We start from the raw sequence: 27759 nt of genomic DNA on the forward strand, positions 1-27759 counted from the left end.
ATTAGGAGGTAATGTTTGTGTCCTTGTTACTGTCAATCTTATGGAATGCAGGTGAACAAAGGACTCAGGAAGATGAATGGCAAGTGCTGAGCTCAGGGAAGCTGCAGAGTTTTACTGACAGTTTTACCAACAGCCTCAGCCTGAAGCTGCACAAACTCAAAAGCTCACTGGGGAGGTCGATGGGTTGGGAACAAAGCAAGTGCTGCCCAGGTCACCAGTGCCTTCAGTGTCAGCACCAGGGGAAGGTGGGCAAACCTCCTTTGGGTCAAGAGATCCCCACCAAGCCTTGAGTGCCCTGCTGAGGGCATCACACAGACAGGGCACACTGCAGGGACAGCCTGGGAGGAAACAGCCAGGCCAGCTGCACAGTGACACAGGTGTCACCCTGCACAGGACCCTGCACAGAGAAGTGAACAGGAGCCTTCCCATGGACACCAACACCTCCTGCTCAGGGTGAAGAACTGGGAACCAGGATAAGTCAATTAACAGCAGGTCCTTTCCACCCTTGGTCAAACTCCTCTCAAGCAGCAGCACTCAGCAGAAGCGAGACTTACCAAGGGGTCTGACAGAGATCAGCAGCTCTATGGAGCTCTGCCTGAAGTGTATCAGGAAGAAGCTGCAAACTGCAAGTGTCAGACTCCTGAAAAACCACTTCTCTGTTCATGATTTTCTGTTGCTTCTCTTGGCACTTTCCCTATCACAAGGGATACTCTGTTTCTTGGACATTTCCTTCCTGCGCTAGATCTCTAAGTAAATTTTGCATTCATGTATACTTGACCTTTCAGATTAAACTCTAGCCTTTCTCATCTGGTTTTCAAGCATTTTCCTGTGCCCATATTCCAGGATCAATTACTTGGCCAATTCCAACAGGAAAGGCTACACTTGCTCCAAAAGACACTTGCTTTTTGAGCTAGTAATATCTTACTGGACATACAATATAGACATAAATTCAGTGCTGAATTAAAGCCTTGCAGACCAAAGCCTTAAGAGCACCTGTGAATCAGGTGCAGGCAACAGCTTTTCAAAGTTTCTCATCCTGGCCATTCAAACCTAAGACAGCACCTCTGAGACGTGGTCTGATGGTTCATTTTATGCTTGGATACCCTACACATTGACAGCAAAGGGAATCTGTGGCAACCACAGCTAAATCCAAGTTGCAGGGTAGTGCCTCAGACAGACAAGACAATCTGTCACTCCTTGAATAAATTATCTGCTCAGAGAAGAATATAATATGATGATATTCTCAAAAAATCACTCTCCTTTCCTGTTGTCCTTTCAGGGTAGTTTTAAGCTGCATCCACTGACTGCTCATCTGTGGAAGTTTGCAAACACAGCTGAGGCATTTACTGCCCCAGGGTCTGCCTTTATCATTCAAAACCACTCTAACACCAACAACTTCTTACAGAAGAGACAAGAAACATCACTCAAGTCCATAATGCCAGGAAGCTGCCCCTGGAGGGAGGGTGAGACTCTGAAGCTTTAAGAGCAAAGGGATGGAAAATAAAAGTGGGAAGAGGAGAGGGAGTTCTCTTTCTAAAAGACAGAGTGACACAAAATGCAGTCAGATCTCATCTGTGCTCACTCTGCACCCATTCAGCAGGGTGCTCCAAGCACCCTGTGACACTAGAAAAATACCTTCAGAGAATAAGAGTTTTTCTACACAACTCCTTATGTGTTTTTCTCTAGTCCTTGCTGAACTTAGAACAAACCTCTGCCTTTAACAGAAACAGAATTTTTTTTCTTTTTTTCTGGGATGCTGCTGTTGTCCTCACTGAGGCAAAACTCTCCAAGTGCTTATAAAACCTCTAACATCAAGAATGGAAAAAGTCTGTGCCTTGTCTGAAAGACCATGGTTTAGCCTGGGCAGGAGCTGCTGGCCCTGCTCCAGAGTGAGCATAACTGGTATAAAGGGAATTCTGTCTGACTAAAGAGCTGAAGATTGAACTCCTCAGGAAAGCCAACTCAGACTGTTTGAATATATTTAAGGAGGTCAAATGTTAAGTAAATACTCAATTAAGGAAGGAGGGCAAGTAATTAGTAAGGCTAATTCTGTGCTGAAATGGTCTGGATGGCACACACACACACACTCACCCCAGCACCTCCTTCCATACAAAATGTGTCTCAGTTCTTGAAAGAGCAGCTCAGCTTTGAGCAGATCAGTGTTAAATGACGACTCTGCCACAGACTTGGTGTTCTCATCATGGACAGGTCATTAGTTCCATTGCATGTCCACTCCCCAAACCCCCAGAACAGTGATAATAAGCACACACCAACTGAGACACTCAGACACCACAGCAGTGAAGCCAAATCTGTGAGCATACATAGGTTTGTATATAATACAGTAAGTACTTGGGGCAATTACAGCACTCCAAGAACTCTCAGAGGTCAAGCAAATGCTTCTCTGTCCCTAGATCTATTCTTAAAATAAGTCCTGTGTGAAGGAATCTCATTACTGAAAAATAAAATGTTATTCCACTTCAGGCAGTGCAACAATACCACAGTGGGTAGCTGACATATACCATGGGCATGTGAAAAGGAACAAATGCCTTATGAAGGGTTATATAAAAACCATTAGAAACACTGAGCTTGGCTGGTTTGAACCTATTTGGCCTTTACTCTCATCTTCTGCAACACAACTGACATGCAGAGGTGGAGAGATTCTAAAAATAACCACTGCAGGGAAAGGGAGAGAAGCATGAGGAAGAAAATGGTTCTTTGGCGTGGCTGTGGATCAGGCAGCAGCTCACAGTGCCCAAGGAACACTTGGTTCCAGTCCTGCTCTGTTAGAAACCCTGCACTCCCTAATGTCTTGGTGGCAGACCATTTATGGAAACTTAACATGGCCTAAATACATATATAAGACATGCAAGAAGGGATTTTTTCAGTCTGAGGACAGGCCAGAAACTGTCACAAAAGAGAGCTCTGACACAAGACAAAATCAAGCTGTCAGAGAACTGATGCAGGACATCACCCTGATGCTAAGTCAAATATACATAGCTGCTAATTCAGTCACAGCAATCTAGTCCCCAGCCTGTTTAGCTAGAGGTCTCTTATATGAGCTGTAAAACTGGATTTAAAAAAAACCCAATCAAATATATTCTTGTGTGCAAGCTTTCCTCTCCTCCTGGACTGCTATTCCAGGGCTCCAACCTGAGTCTGGGTCATAAGTTTCATGGCATGCTTGGAAAAATACTGTTCTTCTCCACTTCCCAATCCCATTCTCACTTTGACTACAGCATATTCCAATTCTTGCACAACTAGTGCTGCACAAGTGAAAAAGGCTTTCTGTAAAGTCCTAGGGACAATGATGAAAGCAATGTAATTGATCTGTGGAGATTAATTCATATGGACACAGCACAGTCCATAGGAAATCACAGAGATAAATCACAACACCTGGGAACAATCTGCAAGCAGACACAGCACCCAGATTTCATCTGACATTTTCCAGTGCCTTTTGTTCTACCATTAACATTGACTTCAAGTCACTGCTGAGAGATGGGCAGATATGGAGAGAGCACGAGATCAGGCACAAGATACCACCCAAGCTGGCACAAGATGTGCTGCATCCCAAATTCTGCCCTTGCAAATTGAGCAAGTCCTGATGGAGCTAAAACCACAGAGAGAAGTCTGGCTTGATGTGCAGATCTTCTCCAGCCACCCTGAAACACAACAGCAACACTCCCAACACCGTGCAATTACACCAGATGTAAGATTTAACATTGACCAGACAGGATGACAGCAAGCAACAACAACAAGAACAACAAATTTTACTTCCTTCCCTGTAATTAAAGATTTTCTCATACTCCTTGTGTTGTTTTTCCCCTAGTGAAAGCATTCAGAGCTATGCTGGAGTAATAGAGGACAGCCAGCCTGTAGCTCTCATATAATTATCAGTTGTCAACTCATCTGAAAGACATCCAGAAAGGCTCCTGCTGTGTCAGATGTACAATTAACTTGTTCTTCTCTAGCAAGGGCACTGAATGAGTGAGAGGGTTTGGAGGCTTTTCTTTCTCCCAATAAACACATGACAAAACTGTGCTCTCAGTTCAAACCTGGGAACAGCTCCAACTGTTTTTACCTAATCTCAGTCCTTCAGTGTTACTGTCACTGATTTGGAAGGAAAATCAGTTGCTATCCTACAGCCTTAGGCTCTGGTTAGTGCTGCAGCTCTGTGTCCTGCTCTGTGGATGGCATTTACACACACCTCAGCCCCAGCCTCAGGCAGACTGTGCAGGGTAAACTGAGCTGTGCTTCTCCCCATATCCAGTGTGTGGATGCCCCACTGGGACTCACAGGTCTCTGCAGTCCTCCACTCACAAGAAAACACGTTCAAGCACACACAGAAACTTCAAATCATACAGTCAGAAATGCTGGCATTACATAATTTGGTTCAATCCCACCTCACCATGGCACACAATGAACATAATTTGACTTATACGATGTAGCAAACACCATACTGCCCCTGCAGCTGATCTGTCAGTGCTGCCATTTCACAGGCTCCTAAAAAGTCCCTGTGGGCTTAGAGGCCACTGAGTGCTCCACGGTGGCTCTCCAGAGTATCCCACTGCACGGCAGATTAATGCCCCATACCTGTCCAAGACATCAGACCAACATCCACATCCAGCACCTGGACTGCCCAGTGCAAACCCTGCATATGGGCTCAGCACTGATGGGGAGTCTGCCCTGTACAGCTTTTGGAATTGAGACAGGGAAGCAGAGGCACAGCATATTGCAAACTCATGGACTGTTTAAGGCACGTAATGAAGGGTGAAGTGTGAGAAACCAAGGAGAATGGAATATCCAGAGGGTCAGATGGCAGCAACAAAACATCACATTCTGCATGACTATTGAACAGAACAATTCACTAGGTACTGGTAATGCTGGTTCCACCTCCCCACCTCAGAAATAAACTTGTGTCACATACCAAGTGCTGAGCAGAGAGGTATCTACAGCCAGTGCAAGAGCTACCATACATCACCTGCTCCTGGTCTTCAAGAGGACAAGATTTACACACTAGACAGTGTCAAGATAAAGCACTAATTAAATAAAAGTGAAAGCCACAGAAAATTTTGCTTAGCATTTTTCACTTCACTTCATAAAGAGAATGGAACAAATTCAGGACCTGCCAAAAGGATAAAGGAAATATGCCAAAGAAATCACCACCCAGCACAGAGTATACAGCCAGCAAGCTCAAATTCCAACAGCAGAAAAGAGATAGCAGCAAATCCTGTGCAAAAAACTCACCAATAATGATTTGGAACGAGGGAAAAGACTTTAAGCATGAGCTACTGAAGGTGAGCACAAACAGGGATCAGTGACACTAAAATCCTGCAACTAATGTAAAATATTTACTCTTAGAAGTGGGGAAAAAATGCCAAATAGAGCTTTAAAAGTAGCGTATATTTCTAAAGCACAGGACAGCTGATGTAATCTGAATATTGGGGGAGCAAGGGCAGAGCACACCTCTGTCCCTGCCCCTCTGCTCTGCTCACCCACCAGCAGAGCTGATCCCACCAGTGCTCCCACTCCCCACTGCAGTGCCGAGAAACAGGTTATGATTATTGGGTCTAGATGTCTGTGAAGAGCCAGGGAGCTGCAATATGCATGGAAAACCTCTCCCAGAAGTGATGCTAGAATGGCAGTTCATCCTCCTTCCACCCTTGGCACTGGAGCCCAAATTCCATGTTTAGTAGAGATCACAAAGAATGGGAGGAAGCACTCTGAGCACACCTGGGAAAATGTTCCTGGAGCTGCTGTTTTCATACATAGCCAGGAAAGCAGGAGTGTGAACGAAGCAAAGCTCAGGACCCCCAGTTAGGGAGGAGGCAGCCCAGGATTTGACCAAAACAACAGTGATTACTGAAGGTTTCTGAAGGATTTCTGACACACACACACACTGCTTTCTCCTGTGCAGGGCTGGGGGGCTGCAGAAAGATGCTTAAGGACTCCAGCACAGCACAGCAGCTCTCAGCTGGGCTAACATCCACCCCTTTCTCTGTCTCCTGTGTACAAAAAGAGGGAAACTCCTGGCCAGGCAGAGAGATGGGGCAGTTTTTCCACAACAGCTGTTCATACCTGCATCTCTAAGAAGAAAGATAAAGAGACATGTAAGTGTTTAAAACAGCATTTATTAATCACTTCCTTGTTTCTTCTGTATAAATGTTACATAACTGCTTTGGGAATAGGGCTCCTGAGTTTTAAGCATAAACTGGTACAGCTGCTTTTACTCTAACAGAACCATTACAGCTCTGATTCCATCAATCAGCAATTCATTAACGCTCAGTTACACCAATGCAAGAGTAATGGAAAACAGAGTCAGACCCTTGAAATGTCCTTCAATCTAAGGGGATAAAAAATCCTAAACAGAACTCACTCATCTATATTAACATGCAAAGAGAAATTCTAATTTTTTTCCAGGTGGTTTTCCACGAGGTCACTAAAGCCTCTGTTTTCTTTTGTTCATGTTTCAGCGTTCTTTAGAGTGCTAGAGGACAGACAGGTTCTCCCTCTTGTTATCTCTTTCATGCCAATGAAAAACAGAATATGAGGCTTCTGGGATTTTCAGCAGTAAAGACCAAAGATAGTCAGTCTAAGATGAAACATCTTTGCTTTTGTTTGAAAAGATCACTGCAATCTTACCACAAGGGCAGAGATGGAGAAGATTTAAATGAGTACTCTGTTTGCATTTAAAAGTTTTAATTCAGAACTCACAGGCATTTTGGTCCAGGTTTGGCTGAGCCCAGCTCAGGCAAAATGGTGAATCTTTCATACAATCAGACCTGTCCCTTCCCTCACTGCCACAGAGACCCTGTCTGTAAAAATGCAGACTTGAGCTAGGGGTAAGTTTTTGTTCTTCCTGAGCAAGAAATTAAATCAGGAACAAGAAGATCTGTCTTTAAGCAGTCGGTAGAGGTTACAAATCAGAGTTGTCACTGGTAGGAAAAAGTGAACACTGCAGGAAGACATGTACCATAGATGCAGTGGTCACAGTGTTCAGCTCATTAGTCTTCTGCATTTAGTGCTGCAGAGAAATCTGCTGATAGCCTTTGAGGCAATTTCCATCCTTCTCCCTTCTGTGTTCACTACAACTCATCCATTAACATTTCTACTGAGTGCCCTTTAGTTGATTTGAAAGTGTCAGGTCTGATTGTTTGCTGAGTCTGTCTCATAATTTTAAAGTACAAGTACAATTTAAACACACTGAACAGGCACCAAGAAAGGTACCTTGTTCTCCTCTATTCTGTCCCAATGATCCCGAGGCTTATTAATTTTCTCTGCACCTATTTTCAGCTCTGTTCTAACCACCATGGCCCTCAATAAGGGATGTTCTTCTAATACATGGCTGATCCTCTTCCCCTGCTCTTACTTGGAGCAAATAAGTGAGGCTCTGCTCTGGCATCCTCTGAGGACACAGGGAGCCCTCCTAAAGCCACACAAAGGCTGTGGCAGATGACCACACCATCTTTCTCTAACTTCACAGGTTGGTTTCCAGGCAGTTGGTCAAGCTCTGTTCATGAACACTCAGGGCAAAGAGTGAAATGGAAAAGCAACTCATGTTCACTTCAGCAATGTCCACTCAGTCCTTTCAGAACAGGATGCCACGTTTCAGGCTGCAGCTTCTGACAACACCCCATCTTTGATTTAGGAAGAAGATGGGATGGGGAAAATGGATATAAGAAAAAGCCATTTAAAGACAGCAGGAGTCCTGGGAGTTACAGGTAATTTGGCCAATTTCCTGCCAGATACAGATCTAACATTTTCCCATGACATGCTGCTGTGCTGACTTGATGCATCACTGCAACAAACTGTCACATCACAGTGACAGCCCTTCACCAGGGAACAGGAACCTGTTTATTTTATTGTTAATCTTCCCGCTGTAAATCAGCTGCATGGAATTGCACATGGCCTTTTGTTCCCAATGCACAGATTACCCAACATCCAGACAGGCCCCAGTTGAAGGATGCTGTCTAGGTGGTGGAGGTGTTTTCTCAGGTCCAGAGAAACAAAGCTGTTCATACTTTGGAGCCCCAGCATCTGAGCTCCATCTGAAATTCCACAGAAGACAGAAATTCCACTAAGTGTTCTGAACCAACATTAGCTAGGGAAGATTTAAGGGCAGCAAGGTGTATGACAACATTCACTGGAAAGGCTGCTGTGCCTGCAGGAAAGAGCACAAATCCTGCCATGGGCCTCAAAGCAGGGCTATAGGCAGCAAAAGAAAAAGAAGAGACTGACACAGAAATAGAAAACAGACAGGAGAGGAAACAAAAAATGAAGGAAAGTATCAGCAACATGTTTAGCATATTTTTTTACTCTGTGTATGAACAGCTGCACACACACCAGGAAGACTGCTCAGTGTCTCAGGACTCTGCCCTAAAGTCAGCAAGACTTTACTACCCAGGTAGGACACAAAATCTGTATAGCTGGGTGAGCCAGCAGAGATTTTCCTGCATAGAATTTCCTTTTTCTCAGTTATTTTGACTCACCTGATTGCTCTTCACTGCCAAGAGCAGGGCTCTCAGGAAACCTGACGTATATATGAAGCTCATCATAGGTGTGATGTGTTCAAGCACGTTTTCTGCATCTGGGTTATTTTAAAAGGTCAGATCTAATTGCAAAGTGTAAATGGAGGGTACCTGCATCAAAAATCTTGTCTTGCATATCTGATTTCATGGCATGTGTATGTGAGCTTCCTTACTGCTGTCTGTGATTCAGGTGGAGCTCAGAGATCCTTAATAAAGCTACAAAGCACTTTAGTTTTCCAAACAAAAAGATGATTCCTGTCTTTCACTTGAATTAATTTTAATATTTGAATGTTTTATGCCAAACAGGAGGAGTCAATGGCTTGAGTCACAGTGGCTAACTCTGGGCTGTTGGCAACTAGAGCCCTCAGTTTAATCCGAAATCCCTGCCAAGGAACAGACAGTGTTTGTTTCCAGACCAAGTAGGTTGTCAGAATATTTTGTGTTATCATTTAGTCTGACAGCATTATCTCAAAGTGTTGACTCAGACCTGCCTTGAAGATACACTTCGGAACATCTTGATCAGCAAACTCATTTCCTCCCCAGCCCTGCTCTGCTATTCAGACTCTCACCTTGCAGGAATGCCGAGCAGTTTAGCCCCAATTCAGCACTTAGCTCCCCTCACAGATAATAGAATCAAACAATAAATTAACCCCCTTACTGAAAAAAACTGTAGCAGTGAATGGAAATAACAGATTTCTACTCTGCTTGTAGAATTTAAGAATGAAATGTACTTTTGCTCAGACTTCTACAGCACGATTAAAACCTTAGAAAGCTGACAGTTTTTACATGCCTCATGCTTTCAGATTAATTTTCAAAGAATCCTGTTAAAAAGGATGCCCCAAATCATATAGGACTTCCTGAGGGGAAAAAAAATAAGGCTTAAGTTCAACAAATCACTGCTATATGTATTCAACTTGAAACTTTTATTCAATTCCACTCCTGTTCAACAGGAACCACCAATGCTTTTATCTTCATACACCCAGACCCTACTGACATCCCTGCCTTAGTGCTTGGCACAGTTGAGGCCCCTCATCCATGGCCTTTATCAATGGTATAAATTCTGCCCCACGTATCAGACCATCCATCAGTGCCTGGCTGTCCTCACGCAGAGGAGGAGCAGTTGTGCAGGCTGGACCAAACTTCCAAGCAACAGTGCTGTTGTTGAGATCTCCCCCTGCCTTTCAGAAACCTAACACCTTCTATTTTGTTTTATTTCTGTTTGTTGGAACTGATGGATTTTCAGCAGAAGTAATGGAGCTCACCCATCCCGTTGGCATCACGAACTCTGCAAGTGCACACTGGAGTATCAGTGAAACTCCTGAAGCTCCTGGTTGCACATGGATCATCAGCTCAGCTTTCTCAACAAATGTGTCTCTCATTTTTCCCTACTTGAGGAAGTGCTGACCATCAGCAGCATTCCCAGGGCTGCTGGGACTACACAGTGTTGCCATGGCAGGTTAGTACAAGCTACACCTAAACCTGACACATTCCAGATGGGCCCTGTCACCTCCTCCTCTTCATCATCAGCTGTGATTCACTCTTGGCACATGCAAGGCAGTGAAAGGCTGTACCCAGAACTCAGCTAAAGTGCTCTACAGACCCTTTCTGATTAAAGATTTTCACAGAACTGCCAAATCCTTTTTTCTTATTCAGCTGCCTCGAACTCAAGATTTTCAAACTAATTCCACAGAGAGCTTTGGCAAGAAATCTCTACTGCAAGCAAAAATATCAAACTTAGAACACTTCATAGTCATGCTGTAAGCTATTCTTAACTTGCAAAACTTTGCACCAGCATCTTTATTTCCCTTCCCTACTACTCTTGTGAATAGTATTTCAAAAAGTAACAAATTAGGAATTCCTATAGGATGCTGAGTCACTCCACAGGGCCCAGGGAAGTCTGATGCATATCTTGTCTGCTTCCTGCAAGAGCAAGGGCTCTACTGTTCAAATCCATGTCCTGACTCTCACTGAAGCAGTTTTTTTACCACCTCAAAGCTTGTATCCCATCATAAAAACCCAGGGGAGCTGTCTTCTTCAGCATGAACTTAGCTGATACCTGTTTCACTGAATACTTCTTGTTACTGCTTGTTACAGATTTTTGCACTGGGGAACCACCTTGCAAATGATCGGAATCAAAGATCATCTCTTTTTGCAAGACAGCACAAAAATGTGTGTCGGAGACAGTTTCCCCAGAAACCAAGTGGACTTATTGTTTATTATTTGCCTGTGTTTATAGCAAGAGGTTCTAGAGGACAGTCCACCCCAGCATGTACAAAGGCAGAACAAAACTCCCCTCACCCTTAAGAACCCAACAACCCAATTCAGACACTGAAAGACCATACCCAAGAGGAGACAAAATCCTGAATTTCTCAGGAGTCCTTTCCAGTTCTGGATATGCTGAACAAGAAATTTAAGAGAACTGAGTTTCAGGACGGGTGTTGCTCCCAGATTCTTCTGCAAGCCACTGAGGGATTTCAAATCCCCTTCTCTGACACCCATTCAACCCCACTTGATGTCTGCAAACAGTGCTAAGAGGACAACAAGCTCTGAGCATGGTAAAACCTGTCTTCTAAAGCCACCAGTTAGTGTATTGCATTGTTGCATTCCTGCTAGGAACAGCAAAGAGGGAAAACAAGAGGGATGAGAGCAGCACTGCTGTCTACCACTCCAGGACACTCCTTTGTAACAACACATGCCAACTGAGAGCCAAGGCTGTAGGAAACTAAGCCCTCATTTTAGATCTCCCACCATGTGGTAGACCCTGAATATTCATTACCTATTAAAAGCTTTGAAAGTGTAAATTCATCCCACAATCAAGTGAACTGATTTATTCGCACAGCTGAGTCACACTCATTTACAGTCTGTGACCTAAATCTATTAATCTAGCACCAAAAAAAAACCCCACAACAGTTTATTTTATTATTTTGGTAATATTATTTGAACAAAGATGAATATTTTAAAATTCTGTGGGGTGCTGGTTTCTTTCCAGCAGTGCTGACACACAGCTCAGCACTGTTCTGAGCCTGCCTTCCTTGCTGGTCCCAAAGAGTGCTGCAGACATTGCTCATGTTCTCTGGCATGGGCTGACCCATTTAACAGAGGCTTCACAGAATCTTCATGGGAATCCCATCAGCCCTTTAACAAGAGTCTCTGAAGTGCCAAGCAGCAGATCTCACGGAAACCTCACCTAAAGAGAACTATAACTCCCTCATTAATAACAGAAAGTACAACAGCCAGTTCTGACAGCGGGGAAAATTGCTCTGTGGAGAGCAATGCAATATTGGGTCTAACACCTCCTGAGTCTTTTCCTAGGGCCAAGGTAAAATTTTACTAAGTCTCTGCTGTACTTGGGGAAATAAAATCACATTTTCAATAATGACTGGAGCATTTCAGAGCCACTGACTTTCAGCAGAACTAGAGAATCATTAAATACAGTGTGGAAGCTTACATTTAAAATGCCATCAAAATTTAATCTTTTGATAGCTTCTCCTTTCCTCCCCATCTGATAGCCTGTGACATTCCCCGAGTTCATTGCTGATATCATAAATAGCCCCGTGAGCTCCTGAAGAAAGATTAAGTTTTTAAAAGGTTGAAGTTCAGTCCTGTGCTGAAATTGCAATCACAATCTAATTACAGTGTGCTCTCAGCACATACTATGGGTCTTAAAATCAATTCCCATTCCAGGCTGGCAGTTTACTCCTAGAAATCAGTTATTGCACGTGGGTATTAAGATACTCAGAGATACTCAACACTGATACTGTTCCACACACTCGAGCACTTCACCACTATTTCCTTTGTGTTCCTTCAATGCTGTCCATCTGTTTACAACCCATTTGAAGAGAACATCCTTCTTCCTCCTCCCCATTGGGATCCTTCTGTCCAACTCATTTAGAAAGAACACAGGTTGGTGCTGCTGCTGACACACAGTCAGTGTTATTGGCAGCAGCTCACCTAAGTTAAGCTGGCATAATGACTAACAGACTGGTTGTAAAATGGGTAAGGTTCTATCAGCAGCAAGAGGGGGAGAGAAAACACAGGGGGACAAAAATGAGAAGTTAAAGTTCAAATAGTTTTTGGTTAATCAGAGAAATACCCTCTGTGACTGGCACACCTGTTATTCTGTGAATAAAGACAGTGTGAGCTGTAAAGTGGTTATAGAGTGTGAAAAGGGAAAGGAAGGTCCCAGTGTACCAGCTCAATGAGGTCCCATCACACAGGCACCTTCAAAGGACTCCAAGAACACCCTTCTCCATACAAAATCCCCAAAACAAAAGGCCAGTTCTGCATCTTTGCTCTGCAGAGGGTGCTCAGCCTGGTGTCCTCGTGGGCTCAGGAACCATCTCTGGAAGTCAACAACAGTAAATACCAGTGTCCCCTCAGCCACCCTGTGCTATCCAGAAGTCTGGAAAGATGAACCTGACCTCATCACAGAACAAAGTAAAAAGGAGTGGGGTGTGTGGGTGTGTTAAATCAGACCTAATGTTTCACAACTGTTATCCATGGCAACACTTCCTCCCGTAAAAAAGGTATTTGAAATGTGCCTCTTCACACTTCTTCCCCAAAATAGAGACAGCAGCAATTTCTTGCTATGAGAAGAGTCTACCCTCCTACTCTCTTCACCCTGTACCATAAATCCAGGGAATCAGCTCTGCAGAATAGTGCAACATCTACAAAATGCAAGCAATGTCAGGCACTGAATTAGGAGAAGTGCCACTGAACAGAACATATTGCTAAAGAGCCGCTGAGGCAGCCAACTGCAATAAACCCAAAGGTAATTTATAGCCACATTATTCCACCAACTCAATCAAGCGAGCTTTTCACCTGAAATGTTGTGTAAATCATTTGTGTTTATAAACACTTAGCCCAACTCCTCCAAAGCTCCATTTCCTTTCCCAACAGGTGCTAATCTGCTGTAACATAACTAGAGCTGACTGACCACCACCATTTAAACAGGAGCCACCCAGCAAAAAACACCAGCAATGGTGAGTCCAAAACTGAAGCTGCCCCTGAAGAAGGAAGGAATAAACTGGGAGAACAACACTATGAGGCCAGAACATCGTGCACTACTTCAAATAGTCTCCAGCAAAAAAAAAGCACCCAGGCAGAGCTGTGGAATGACAGTAGGAATTACAGTCTGTTCAGGATGAGACCCTTGAGGCATCATCAATCCTCACACATTAAATATCCCTGCACTGTTCCCTCCTCCTCCTCCTACCATCTTGTGGCCCCAGGCAGCAGAATGAGAGCAGCAATTTGGCCCTGAATGAGCAGAATATTCAGTGCCCACCCCAAAGAAAGGGCTGATGCAGAGGAACACCAGCCTCCACCAGCCTCCACCACCTCAGGGAGCAGCAGGGTTCATTCACACTGAGCCAAGATGATGCTTCCACGCACCAGGGCTGTCAGGTTTCTAAAAATGTTATTTAGAATGCCACGGGGGAAAGAAAATATTTGCTGGGAAAAGAAATGTAGTTCACAACAACCAGACCAGGTTTACAAGAAAAAATACGGTAAGAGAAATCACACGGGGCTATGCACACAGAAAAAGCAGTCTGTGCCGTGGACCTCTGGCAAAATGCAAGCAACTTGTGAATATTTTACCTTTTCCTGAGGTTACCTGGGTGACTATCTAAATCAAGAAACAAATGACCTGCATCTGCCAGCACTGGCACCAGGACAGTAACTTGACCCGTGCCAAATTCACTGCACACAGCAAATTATCTTTTCACCCACTGGAAAGACATCATGAGCTTGGTTAGAGCCAAAGCTTCCAATCTGGCTGACAGATACCCAGAAATCCTCTGGAGCACCAGCAGAGTCATCAGGCAAGGTCACTACTAGGACACTGGTGAGGTGGCAGGTTATTGGTAAGGACCTGCCACCCCCAAAGTCGCACCGGCTCTTAGAGACGGACTGACCTTCAAATTTAAACCTTCCCAAGTGACAGTCGTCAACAGCAGACTGTTCAGACCAATTTCATTCTCTAAACAAGACACCTTGGACTGTCTGACTGGAAGCAAAATATCACTGCACTTTCCAGTGAACGCATCAGACCGTGCAGGGGAGTTTGCATTTGGCAAAGGGCACAGAATTCCCAGGTGAGAAGGCAAGATGCAGCTTTTTCCTCAGCGGAAACTTCCATGGCTTGTAATTGCCCAGCAAGAAAAGCAAAACTGACATTATCAAAGCTCCTTTGAAGGTGTGTCCCAAAGCACTCCCCTCAATTCTTTATTTTCAAGCAAGACCAAAGAGAACCGAGGAATGGAACACACAATTCACTCTTCACGCTGGAGGCTGAAATTTCCAAGTTTCACCAATGTGTGGCTGCAGTAAATGAAGTCAGGCTTCATTTGCTCAAGACCAGGGCCTGGTAAGGTAACTGTGGTCACAAGCTGTGAAAACCAATAGCCAAAAATACAAATCTTCATGAGCCAAAATCCTACCTTCTCTTGTACCACTCTTTAAAGCTGTTCCTGCTTCCTGCAAAAACTTGATTTTTCAGCTTTCTCGCCAAGTAGAGAAAAATCAAAATCATGTTTTCTTTTTCACGTTTCTCAGAAGGAAACAGGAAAAATGCTCTGTGTTGAGCAAAATCTTATGTTTTGGAGCATCTTCACTTGTTGTTTGCCAAATATTTCAACTTAAGTTTTGTCAATAAAAAGCTAGCTTCAAATGAAATCAGTCAAGATATCATACTTATAAAAAAAACCCAAAAGGTGAGGTTAATTACACTCCTACCTCTTTTAGGCAAAAATAACATGCCAAACTCACATAACAGTTGTTATGGAGGCTGCATAAAGCCTGAAATAGTGCTGTAAAAACTACACTCCCGTGAAATATGTTTCTGTGGCATGAGATGGTTTTGCTGCCCTTCCAACACAGCTGCCCTCATGACCCTCACAGTTCTACCAGGGGGGCCCAGCAGCCAATGTGGGGCCATCCCAGCCTGACAAGGTTCATGGCCACATCACTGAACACAGCAACTGCCAGCAAGTCAACCAGGGCCCTCAAGAGCAAAATGGTCTCAAAACCTGAATTAAAGCAGCCACAATACTGAGACAAGGTAACTACAGGCTCCCACCCTCTCCAGGCTGGATGCAAAGGGGGTCTGTCCCACTGGCCACGAGCTGCTGCTTGGGCTGCTGCATGATGAACATCAAAACTAAATAAAGAACCAAAACCAGAGCCAGTCTTTACCACAAGGCTGCAAATCCTATTTGCAGACCTTATTCTCTTACAACACACAAGGGTCACATCACTGAATGCGACAGCACCAGGATTCCTGGGGTCAGAATGCCAAATCTGCTCCATGGATGCTGCTTGTAATCCCAGTGAGAAAGAACAGCAGAACCCCTCTCTTTACTACATTCCTTTCCCTTTCATTAGCACCCCTATCCCTATGAGTTCCATGGCTGCCTTTAAACCCCTCCTGAGCAGACTATTGTATTTTGACACAATACCACACCAGTCCAGCACACAAGAGAATCCTGCAACAAAATTCTCCTAATGAGAATCCTACAGCTTTCTCCTGTTCCCAGTAGTTAACAACACTGAGAAAGTGCTATTACCAGAGGATTTTGTCCTACTTTAGGGTGATAGAATATGCTACTGCACAGGACAAAAGGGTAAGGGCCAACAATGACAAATGTTGACATCTCTGTGGCATTTCACTTTCTGAATTGCTATTACCTACTGTACCCTAACATATACATCACACATGTTAGGTTTAAAACTGATCCTATAGTCACTTGCTACAAAAACAGTGAAATCACCAATATTTTAGGACAGTTTCTCAAATCTATTTATACCTTGCAAGCATATGGACAAAGCTGTTTGCATCTGCACATTTGTTTGGGTTTTTTATCATAGCAACAGAAGTGTCACTGGAAAATAATATCCCATGTTCCAAAAGCCATCTGGATCCCACTGGGGAGGGTCAGTTCACCTGGAGGTGATGGAACACCACCAGAATGTCCCCAAAAGTGGAAAAAACCCCGCAGTTTGACGATGCAGGTGTATGTGGGATGTTAGAACACTTGAGAAAACCCACCTGTGAGCATCGAAATGTAGGCAATTTTAAAACTGACACCACTCTGGAGGAAGAAATTGGTTTGGCTGACACCTCTCATTCCGCCAGGCCAACAGCCCTTCCACTCCAGAACAGACCATTTCGGTGCCTTTCCTTCTAATTTCAGGAATGCTAACAGACAAAAGTCTCTACTGTTTCTAAGCTTTTCACTTGACCCCCTAAAACCATAACACTACACTCAAACTAAACTGTCAGAGCAGCTTTAAAATCTGAGGAGTACACTGCAATTTTTCCAGATCCCCGTGCACTGGCCTTGCCTCCCTTGCACTATTTTGACCCCGCAGGTCACTCCTGTCACTCACTCTGGGGCTGAACATCCCACAGGACTGAACTGGATGCCAGGCTTAGGAAGGAGCCCTGCTATTTTGGGTTTTAACTGCACACAAAATGTGAAAACAGCGTTCACAGCCCTACAGAAACACTCGCATTCTCTCCAAGAGAGGCCCTTCAATTATATCTTGAGTAAAAAGGAACTGAGAGGTATTACACAGTGCTTTGTTTACACTCACACTGCTGCTGTAAAACCATATGTTAGACTACTAGTGACTGTGTCTGATGCTCTCTTTTATCATTCCTGTGCTTAATCACACCCTGCACTGAGTTAACTGCACAGGATGGGGGTTTACTCAGCAGCCTATGTGAGTATCTAGGTCTGAGATCACATGTGTCCCCAAATATTGCATATTTTAAGACCTGTTAGAACTCCTAAGCAGACAGTTGATGCAAAAATCAGATCAGGGATTTTAAAATGTTTGTGAATATCAGCATTAAAATCAGATAGAATTAATAGGAAACTATGTTGTCCACTACACAGAGAATAAAAAACATTACACATTAGAAGGCAATTGATTTTTCCCACTTTGTTGCTGGAAAAGCACTGTTGCTGAGTATGAGTCAATTGTGCTAAATTGTAGGTAACAATGCAATTTAGGATCCAAGAAAAATCTGTATTGGGGATCACACCCTCAAATACTAGATGGCAGTGGCTTGTTCTCCCTCCAAGACTTACCCTCCCTTGCAGCAATTTTGTTTAAGTCACTTTTCAAAGCTTAATCATGTTAGAGGAATAAAATCAATACGTGAGAGAAATTTGAAATCCTCCCTAGGATTTGCAAGAGCAAATTTCTGCACAACATGCAGGCATGTCACAGACAAAGAACACCAATTTTACAACTTAACAGCATGGACTGAATCAGGCATGGAGGGAGAAAAATTTGCATAGAAAATAGCTGGTCTTGCCTGGCAGCTGCATGTTTTTACTTCACCGGCTACATATGTCACCTTCAATACTGTACTGTCTTCTATGCTTCATCTATGTGCTTTTTTAACTTTTGCATTTAGTGACAAGAAAACACAATTTCACTGTACCTGCAGTAAATGCAAACACTGAAATAGCCATAAAAAACAGTCATTTAAATACCAAGAATTGCTATCCAAGTTGATGGCCTTTCCTTCAGGGATTAAGAATTTACTGTTTCAGATCACTGACTTGTATTGCAAAACACAGCAACAATCAAAACAATCAATTCTTAACTGTGTATTGTAACCCCCCCCAGAGCTCTTAACCTTTGAAATGCAAACGTTACATAAGGAATTAAACTCATGAGTGCACAGCAAACCTACAGCTCCCCTCCTCACCACAGTGCCTTGGAAAACGTTTGATTAACAGTGAGTACTAAGCTCCCTTTATGTCAGCTGTTTGGAAATACATGCTTACTTTCAGGATATTCCAAAAGGCTATCTTAAACATTGAATTAGGAAGGCTACAGTGGCTCTGCCTCGACTAATCCATAAAATAAGTACCCCACTGTGCCATTTCAGAACTGGTTTTTTTCCCAGCCACAGTAAATTATATGAAATATCTGGGTCATTAGCAAATGCAGTTTTAAGGAATCTGAATGTGCGGCAGCCTTGCTGCTACCCAGAAAACACTGTCACTTGGGAGTGCTCTTTGTATCCTTGTTACATCCAGGCAAATATTTTATTTTCTCTTTAATTATTTCCAGGAAAAGCAGAGAAGAAGGAAGTCGTAACATTTTTCTCCCTCCATTATGAGAATGGCAGTATCACTTGGTAACACCCTGATACTTTCCTTTCAACGTCTCAGTGCCAAAATTTCTTTTTCTCATGGCTGCAGGTAAGTCCAGAGCATAGTGCCCGATGTCAAGGTGTGAGCTCTGTCATCATGCACACTGATGTAAATTTGCAGTGATTTAATTAATTTCTGGGTGCAACTAAACTGCAACAACACAGCCAGGAGCCTGAACTTCACCCAGACCCCCCAGGAAGACTCTGAGTTGTCAGGTGGTGAAACTACAGCCCTGCTCCTCACAGGAGAAGCTGCTTCTGGAGTGGTTACAACAGAAGGGCTGAGTTGAGAGCATGACAACATCAGCTCCTGGGACACATCTGAGAGCAAGTCAAAATGGAGCATCTACTGCCTGGGCAGCACTTGAGGTTGATGCCTTTAACTTCAGCCCAGAATGGGGATAAATGGAGGCGAGTCAAATTAGCAACAAACTATTGTAATAGTTTCTTTTGGTCAGAAACTTTCATTTGTTCATGTGAAATATGCGAACTTGTTTTCAGCTACTTCTGTTCTACACCAGCAAAAAACCACTGACTTCAAATGAATTACTGGCCACTCACAGGAATAATTGATACTGGCCCATATATTTTACCATTTCCCTTTCAGGTGTGACACTGCTTCAGGTTGATGAGCAGCAGTTGATCTTACCATGCCAGATCACTGTGTAAGCACCTGCACGGTCTGCACACCTCCAAAATGTGATTAACTGTCTCAGAAAGAAGTCGTAAACGTGCTCAGCCTATTTCACTTGTTGCTGAAAACTCAACGTGGAGTTGAAGTAGAATCTGGCATAATAAAACATCAACTGGCACTATCCTGAAATACACATTCACACAATCCCCTGCCAGAACTGGGGCTTGCTGAACATGTCACTCACGGTGCTCCCAGACACTTGGCTGGTAGTGAAGCTCCCTCCCCAGTGAAAGGGAACCAGATGGCGAGCGACTCCTGGCATTTCTCAGTGTAATGTGAAGTGTTTCTGTAGCTGGTGAGCACATGCCATCCCGTCAAGTCGCTTTGGAAACAGCCCTTCATGTCTTTCTTCAGATTTCCACACAAACAGCAAACACCCCATTCAAGAGGAAAGGCCAGGCCCAACCCTGCCGGCTTTCAGCACTGAACCACAAGTCTCGGCTCGGAGTTTCTGTTGTCCTGGAGATAAAGAAGCACCTCTGAAGGATTTATTTCGTCCTCTGGTCCTGTTAGAGCCTCTGAGCTTTCAATTGCTCACCAATGTCCATGGAGAAAGATTAATTTAAACAACTCAGTTAAATGCCCACAGCCAGATGGGATGAACAGAGGCCAGAAAACCAAACTGCCTAAAAGCACAAGTTCCACAACCATTTGTAAGGGCAAGCAGTACTTGACAGCTAATCTGCTCTAAATTCAGGAATTTAGAGACATGACTCTGCTCCTGGCTGTGTCAAATTTACACGGCCAAATCATTTCTTCCTTTAGTTAAACCACATGTTTTCTAGGGCAAAGCAAAAGCTTGAAAGCAAACTTGCTAAAAGTGCTTCCACAGCCAAAATACCTCACCTAAACAGCCACTCTGAGGCCACTGGCATTGCTGTAAGTGGGCATCAAACTGCATGGCAAGAAGAGCATTTTGGTGTGCATGTGCAAGGCAGAATGGAATGAGGTACAGTAGTGATGGTGCAGCCTTAGGAAAAGAAAAGCACCAAGCTATTAGAAACAGAGGCCTCAAAAGCCTGCTAAAAATAAAACAGTAAAAAAGTTAACCAGAAAGGTTAGAGTTTATTATTTTCCCTGTGCAGGTAAGGATTGCTTTGCTTCAACAGAAAGCTGCTGCCTTGCTGCAACATCTTGCCTTGGGGCAGTTTTCAGAGAGTTGTTATCTTTCAGGAATGGTAACATTCAGCATGTTTACTACATGCCACACAAAAACAAGCAAAGAAGAAAGAAAAAGGAAGGAGAAAGAAACAGAAACAACCAGAAAAGGCTAAATGCCCTACACAGTCCAAGCCACAAGCCCCACTGAAGTCAATATTAAGAATTTATAGACTCCAAACTTTGGATGGCAGTGGTTTGGAGAAGTAGAGAAGAGCTGGAAAGCTGCTTGTGCCCAGCTGGCACAACTGAAGGGACAAATACTCTCTCAGTTCATAAACATAACCCAGGGCTACTGTTGGTAAGAGTCATAATTACTCAGTCCACAGTGCTACCAAATAGGATCCTTCCTGTCACCACATGAACTATGTCAACAGAAGGAGCAAATAACTGACACATGAGGGCAAACTCATCTTTCACTGATGAGAATGGAAAGATCTCTTCTGAATGTAAAGGGAGCTGAGGTAGATCAAGCCCAAGAATTGTAGCATATTCAAAAATATAATTAATTTTCATTGACAGTAAATATGTTCTAATGTGTTAAAGGGAACTGCTCCCTAACAGTGTCTCCTCAGTTTAATTTCATGAGATGTATTCCCACACAGAACTTATTAGGCTCCTGCAGATGCAAGGTTGAAAGAGTAGATTCTTGCCATCTCCAAACATCAACTGTGATTCATCACACAGAAAGCCCATTTTTAATAAGCCTTAAAACCAGACTAGGTCATCTGCAGTGGCTGTTCTACAGTAAATCTGCACTTGCAAAATTGATTCTGCATTTCTCTAGCAAACCTCTTCTGGTGATTTACAAATCCCATTTACTCAACTGACACGTGCTCCCACCCCTGACTACACCAGACACGGGGAAGTAAACCAGAACAAGTTATATTATAACCCTGACAGATAAATAGATAAGATGCAGAGATAAGACTTTTCTGTCCCAGATTTGCAAATATCTTATCAAACACTGCCAGTTACAACTGACCAAAATACAAGGGATGCATTTCTCATCCCTGGCAATCTCTCCTGTGCCTGCCCAGCAAGTCAGCCTGTCCTGAAACCCACACACAACCACTGACAACTGGTACTTCTCTAGTGCTGTCTGTACTGACATTTCCAGTTTCCTTTTTCTCTCCATTTAAACATTTTCCAGCTAATATACTCCAAATCACTCAAAGCTTACGAGATCACCACCTGAATCCTTCTTGCATCTCACAGAACCCGCTCCCCTGTCACAACTTTAAAGATTTTTAAGGCCAAAAAGGATTGTTATGATCGTCAGTGTCATCCTGCTGCAAAACAGCCAGTGGAATTTCATCAGTCTTCCTCAGTGCTGCATGAGAAAGCCACTGGTCTGCCTCCAGATAAACACAGCAGTGCAAAAAGCAATTTGGATGCAGTGTATCTGGCAGTAGTAAGGATTTAAAAATATTTCTATTACTTTATATAAAATTATACAACTTACCAAGAGACAAATAAAACCAGAAATCAAAGAACTCGTTACTGTTGCTCATTTCTCCTTATTTTGCTGGTTAAAACAAGAAACTCCATCTTCTCATTAAGAAAATGTTTAACAGACCTGTGACTATCTGTAAGCAATAAGCCTTCTGTCTCCTGGTTTCCTGATTTAATTCACAAGCTGTGTTTCATTAAGAGTGGTAAGCCAGAAATAAGTAATTTGCTCCAACAATTACTATGCATTCACTCTGGTTTTGCTGCCTCTTTGGCATCCCTTTATAAACCACTGTTTCATGGGCTCCTCACACTAATTTGTTTTACTATAGTTTAAAAGGTTGTTTGATACTGGTTTTCTGAACCCTATCCCAGTCCCAACTCCACTCCTCCTTCCTGGCACCCAAAATTGCTGGGGTGTATTGAAGAGTTAAGTGCAGTATCCCGAGAGTTCTCCACGGGAAAGCATTTCTTGTTGTTTAATTTCGCTGGAGCTGCAGCCCTGGATGGAACCACTGACGGGAACCGTTTCAAACCAAGCGCACGTCGTTGCCCTCGTTGACTCTGGCCCGAATCCCACTCCCATTTTACACTGATGTCACGATGTACAGTGGTCCCACTGACGCAACCGCTCCGAGACCAGTGGCGCGACTCCAGTTTTACGCTGTGTCACTGGAGGGAGGGCTGGATGGAGCCCTCGCTTCCAACCCATCACCTGCAGCTTTTGGGGTGCCCGGACAGTGCTTCCCTGCCTGTCCAGACCTGGCTCTGCTCCCAGTACCCCAACGGAGCCGGGCACCCCGGTGCGGGCTCAGCTCAGCCAGGACGGAGGAAAAACACAATAAACGCCCCCGCGAAAGGCACCGCGACCTCCCAGCACCGGGACAGGTCCCTCCACCCCAGGGGACCGCGACCGAGTCAGCCCGGGGGGCTGGGCCGCCCCGAGGGACCGGGAATGCTCCGGGACCCCCTGTGGGATGGAGGGAGCCGCGATGTCTTTAGGGAGGACTCCGCGGGAAAGGCGGAGGGCGGCCGGGGAGAAAGGGGGTCCAGGCTGCCCTGGGGAGGGCTGTGGGACCCCCCGAGGGACGGGTCCCCGAGAGGAGCGGGTCTGGGCTGCCCTGGGAAGGGCGGTGCGGGCAGGTGGGTCCGGGCGGGGTCCGACCGCGCACAGCAGGTGAAAGTTGCGGGGGGTTCGGGGGGGTCGCCCCGCTCACCTCATCCCCTTGGCCGAACTGCAGCCCCAGGGCGACGAAGTGCTCCACGCGGATGAACCCGTCCGCATCCTCGTCGCACACGTCGAAAACCTCCTTGAGCTTCCGCAGGAACCGCAGCAGGCTGGCCGGCTCCATCGCGGGCATCAGCGGGAGGCGGGCGGCGCGGCCGCGGCCGCAGCAGCCATGATCGCCCGCGCCTTCAGCGGGTGCGTGACATCAGCGGCGGGGAGCGGGGCGGGAGGGACGGCGAGGAGGAGGAAGGGATGGAGAGAGAGAGGGAGGGATGGAGGAGAGCGGAGGGAGGACGCGAGAGCCGGCGGAGGGAGGGAGGGAGCGAGGGACGGGAGAACAATGGGGCAGAGCCGGAGGATGGAGAGCGAGGGAGGGAGGGGGGGCCGCGCTCGGCGGGCGCCGCCAGGGGGCGGAGAGGAGCCGGCGGGAGCGGGGAAGGGAAATCCTGGGAATGGGCAGGGACAGAGGGGGCAGGGTGGGCACGGACCGCCGGCGGGGTGGGCACGGACCGCCGGCGGGGTGGGCACGGACCGCCGGCGGGGTGGGCACGGACCGCCGGCGGGGTGGGCACGGACCGCCGGCAGGCTCGGCACCCCCCGGCTCCCCGCCAGGCTTCGTGCCTCCTTCTCTTCCCCAGGCTGAGAAGGTTGGGGCTGTTCAGCCTGGAGAAGCGAAGGTTCCGTGGAGACCACACAGCCCTGCCAGTAACAAAGGAAGCTGCAGACTGCGCACCAGTGACAGGACAAGGGGGAACGGGTACAAATTGAAAGAAGGGAGATTTAGGTTGGCTATACGGAAGAAATTCTTTACTGTGAGGGTGGTGAGATACTGGCACAGGTTGCACAGGGAGGTTGTGGATGCTCCAACCCTGGCAGTGTTGGAAGCCAGGCTGGATAAGGCCTTGAGCAACCTGGGCTAGTGGGAGATGCCTGTGGCAGCAGGTGTTGGGAGTAGATGATAATTAAAGTCCATTCCAACCCGTTTACATTCTATGATTCTATGGCAGACCTGTTCACAGCCCCTTCACTGCTCCACACGTCTGACATCCCAAATAAAACACTGGTCACACTACAGTACTTTTTCTGATGAAAAGCCATTGATCCTGTTCTGAACAGGCCCAGGCCGGGGGGAGAAAAGCGGAGTGTAGAGAGTTAAGGGGCAATTAAGGAAAAGCAGGACGGGCAGAGGTTCCCACGCTCTGCTGCGCTCAAGCGAGAAGGCAGAGCCAGGCAAAGGAACTCCTCGTGGCAGGGCATGGCTGGGAACAGCCACTGTCCACCCACACTTTAACAAGACAGAGCTGCTAACAAAGGGATGTCCCTGCCTTTACAAGAGTCCTCATTAAAGCCTCCTGCAACTGCTGTACTCCATGGCTGCGTTTTAATTTGATCTCTCTGCTCTGTCCCTTTTCTCCCGTGCAGATTTTTGGACTGCTTTTTAGGCCCACAGCTGTGAGCTGCCAGAGGGGAGACCAGGAACGGTTCTGGTTTCTGCATTGTGCCTCAGACAAGGAATGATGGGTCGGCCTCTGGGTAGGAAGGAGCACTGGCTCAGTGAGACTCAGGTACTTATTGCCTCTGCCAGCACTTCTTTCCCGCTGTGGTTGCTGAGCACAGGTGACCATCCATCACTGAGTGACGTTCTGGAGGTGATTGATGAAGCTGTCCAACTAAAATGACCATGTAAGTGCAGCAGGTTTTGAATCCAGACAGTATCCATTCATTTGCTTCCTTCAGTAAGAGAGGTCCATATGGCCCTTAGCAACCCTGAAAATCCCATGATTAGAGCAAGCTGGTCAAATTAATCTCTTTTCTAGGAACCAATAGGAGTGTTCTCAGGAAGTTGTATTTCTTTGAACATGAGTCTCTCATTCCTTTTATGTACAAATTCAGGGTTAGGGAAGAGGCTGGCTTGACTGTAAGTCAGCTGTCAGTCACAACACAGTGACAGCACACACTGCAGTAGCAATACAGCTCCCCACGTATTCACCCTTTGGCACAGACATATAGAGCTGGTTCCAGAGCCTCTGCCACCTTTACCTTCCTTTAGTTTTACAAAAAATACTGAAGAGTTCTCCTTTCCCTCACTGATGTGCTAAAGGGTCTTCTCAGACTGGGGAAAAAAAAAAAATCAAAGTGCAGAGATCAGATATGAGAATTTATGGAGAGATGTGAAGAGATCTGAAAAAGAAAAGGGAAGCAAAATATTTGATCAGCAAACTTCTCTGAAGCTGTCTAGTTAGAGCAGGATTCTTAAGATGTGGGGATGTTCAGCTTTTATCTCAGAAAAAAGGAACCCTCGAACTCATCTTCAGGTTACGTGGGGACTGAGCTCAGCACACCCCTTGGGGGCACCTATTCAAAAATCTGTGAGCTGGTGCCCCTTGGAGTTGTGGAATCAGTTACTGTCAGTCTGTCTGCTCTGAAGTGGAGTTCAGCCTCTTCAAAGCCTCAGAGCACATCTGTGTCACTGTCCCACTTTGTTTGCTGAGATGTCTCAGAGTGACTCCTTGCACCATCTGACTCACTTCTCTGTGTGCAGGTGGGCAGCTGTGCAGTTCCAGACTGGGAAGTGGAGTTACACTAAGTGCTATGGTGGAAAAAGAAAGGAATACTTATTCCTGTTTGCCTTGACCATGGGAGGAATTCCCACACCTTGGAGGGGTTGCACTCACTTTCATGAAATCCAGTTAATTTCCACTGATTCTCTCTCTTCCTGGAGAAGGAACTTAGGCTAGATATGCAAGTAAGGAGCAACACAGATTTAGACCCAAACTGTCAGTATTAAAATCTGTGTCATTCTTGCATTAATTTGGTGGGGAGGTGGAAGAACAAAGCTCCAGGTTGAGACACTGCAGTTTGGGGAGTTAGCACTGAAGTCTGAGAACTGCCACAGACAGGCTGAGTGCCAGCAAGCACTGGAATCAAGCTGATAAGAGAGCTGAAGAGGCTGTAGAAGCTGTCATTGTAGGTAGCTGAATATTTTGAGCAAATATCTGACAGCTGGGAGATGATTTGACAGCACTGAATATGGGAGAATTGGGATGCGAGGTGTTGTCAGTAAAGGTCTGGGATCTGAAAGCTGGGGGTGCCCCATGGGTGCTAAAGTCAGGACAGGGAGACAAACATGTGCCACCCACTTGCTGGGCAACTGCACTGCCAAGGTAGAGTTTCTGTAAGGCTGGATCAAGGAGGTCAGTTTTTATTGCCAGTGGATGGAGCTGGCATTACTCCTTGCTGATCTCTGCTTCTCCAGGCCTAGGTAGGACCTGTCTGCTGGTACCAGTGGGCTGTTTTTCCCTACTGGTGTATCAAAATGTTTAATCAGAAATGTTTGGCAACTTCTCCATTTGACTCATGCACTATGTGAAGTAAATATTTTACATCCTGCCAATCTAGTTTCCTGAATTTGAAATATGACAGCAGAGGTGATTCCATATTTGCCTGTTAAGAATAAATAGTTCAAGAGGAAATATTTCATTGAATACCACAGGCCATGGCTGTCATTTGCAGGATTTCTTTACAATTAGCTGCTTTTCCATCAATGTCGCTTCCATTTACAGAGAAAATTGTAATCTGGTGTCAGAAACAATGTCTAAAGAGTGCATTCCCCAGGGCTGATGACCTTATCTACAATTCTGGTTGTGTACCAGAATATCACAGCAACATTTTGAGATCCAGCCTCTCAGAACAATTTCTCTTTATAGTATACACAATACAGCCCTCGTTGAATATTTGACTTCTAACGGTCTTACTGTTTTTGAATCAAATCTTGTTTCCCCCATTGATTGATTAACAACATAACAGATGTGCTTTATCAGCTGGGTATTCTCTTTAAGTGTCACAAACAACAGGTAACAGGCAGCAAGAATTAGCTTATTAACACTCTTGCCCCTGAGAACTTGAAAGTATTACTTAAAAATTAGAGGCAATGGAGTTTTCTCAGACTAGCTTAATTAGGTATGGCACAGCAGATACCTGATTTTTTTTTTAGTGCCTTTTCGCTAATCTTTTTTTTTTCTGTGATAAAAAGTTAAACAACAAAACAAACCTCAGAAATTTTGGGGAAATGTTTCTATAAGCAAGGATCTTCCTTTCAAATTTTCTAGGTGCTAAAGGACCTCACCTCATAAAAGTTTTAGTGGTTTAATTTTACACAGTCTGAACGCTCTTGCTCTACTTCAACAGAACTCCTACCAGATTATGAATTAGGCATGGCCATAACTCTGCCAGATGAACCAAACTGCACTTACCTCAAACACATTAATGCCTTATTTGTTTCATTTACAACACACGTACCACCCTCAGAGACATTGGTCATGAGGTTTTAAGGACAGGCAAGGAATACTCCACTTGAAAAACAGTATCCCTTGGTACAAATCACAACCTCAAATGGTGTGTGCAGGTGAAAGCAGCCAAATTCAGCTGTTACTTGCAACTATAAAGCCTTGTTGTAGTCAGGACTGTGCTCACAGAGACCAAAGTATCCGTTCTCCCGAACTTATTGCCAAAATTAAATAATCCC

The 27759-nt window shown here is 45.0% G+C and overlaps 1 protein-coding gene and 1 long non-coding RNA gene across 4 annotated transcripts in view; both read right to left on the reverse strand.

Moving 5' to 3' along the window:
• The window catches only part of RAB11FIP4 (RAB11 family interacting protein 4), a 116652-nt gene extending 93126 nt beyond the window's left edge, over positions 1–23526 (reverse strand). The window contains exon 1 of one of the 2 annotated variants that reach the window (XM_027749550.2): positions 23224–23367. In XM_027749550.2, coding sequence (XP_027605351.1) covers positions 23224–23367 — 144 coding nt within the window. Of the gene's footprint in view, positions 1–23223 lie in introns of both variants that reach the window. The other variant, XM_027749551.2, reaches the window with a different exon arrangement.
• A 1070-nt stretch (positions 23527–24596) lies between these two features.
• On the reverse strand, positions 24597–27759 carry LOC120325051. 2 transcript variants are annotated; one of them, XR_005566856.1, is made up of 2 exons: positions 27488–27759; positions 24597–25347 (listed from the first exon to the last, which is right to left on the reverse strand). It is a non-coding gene; the product is annotated as an uncharacterized LOC120325051 (long non-coding RNA). The 2 variants fall into 2 exon arrangements; XR_005566855.1 differs by having other exon boundaries at positions 24597–25824.

Source organism: Pipra filicauda, unplaced genomic scaffold (genome assembly GCF_003945595.2).
Source record: "Pipra filicauda isolate LSUMZ 115617 unplaced genomic scaffold, ASM394559v2 scaffold80_size11013439_pilon, whole genome shotgun sequence".
Taxonomy (NCBI): domain Eukaryota; kingdom Metazoa; phylum Chordata; class Aves; order Passeriformes; family Pipridae; genus Pipra; species Pipra filicauda.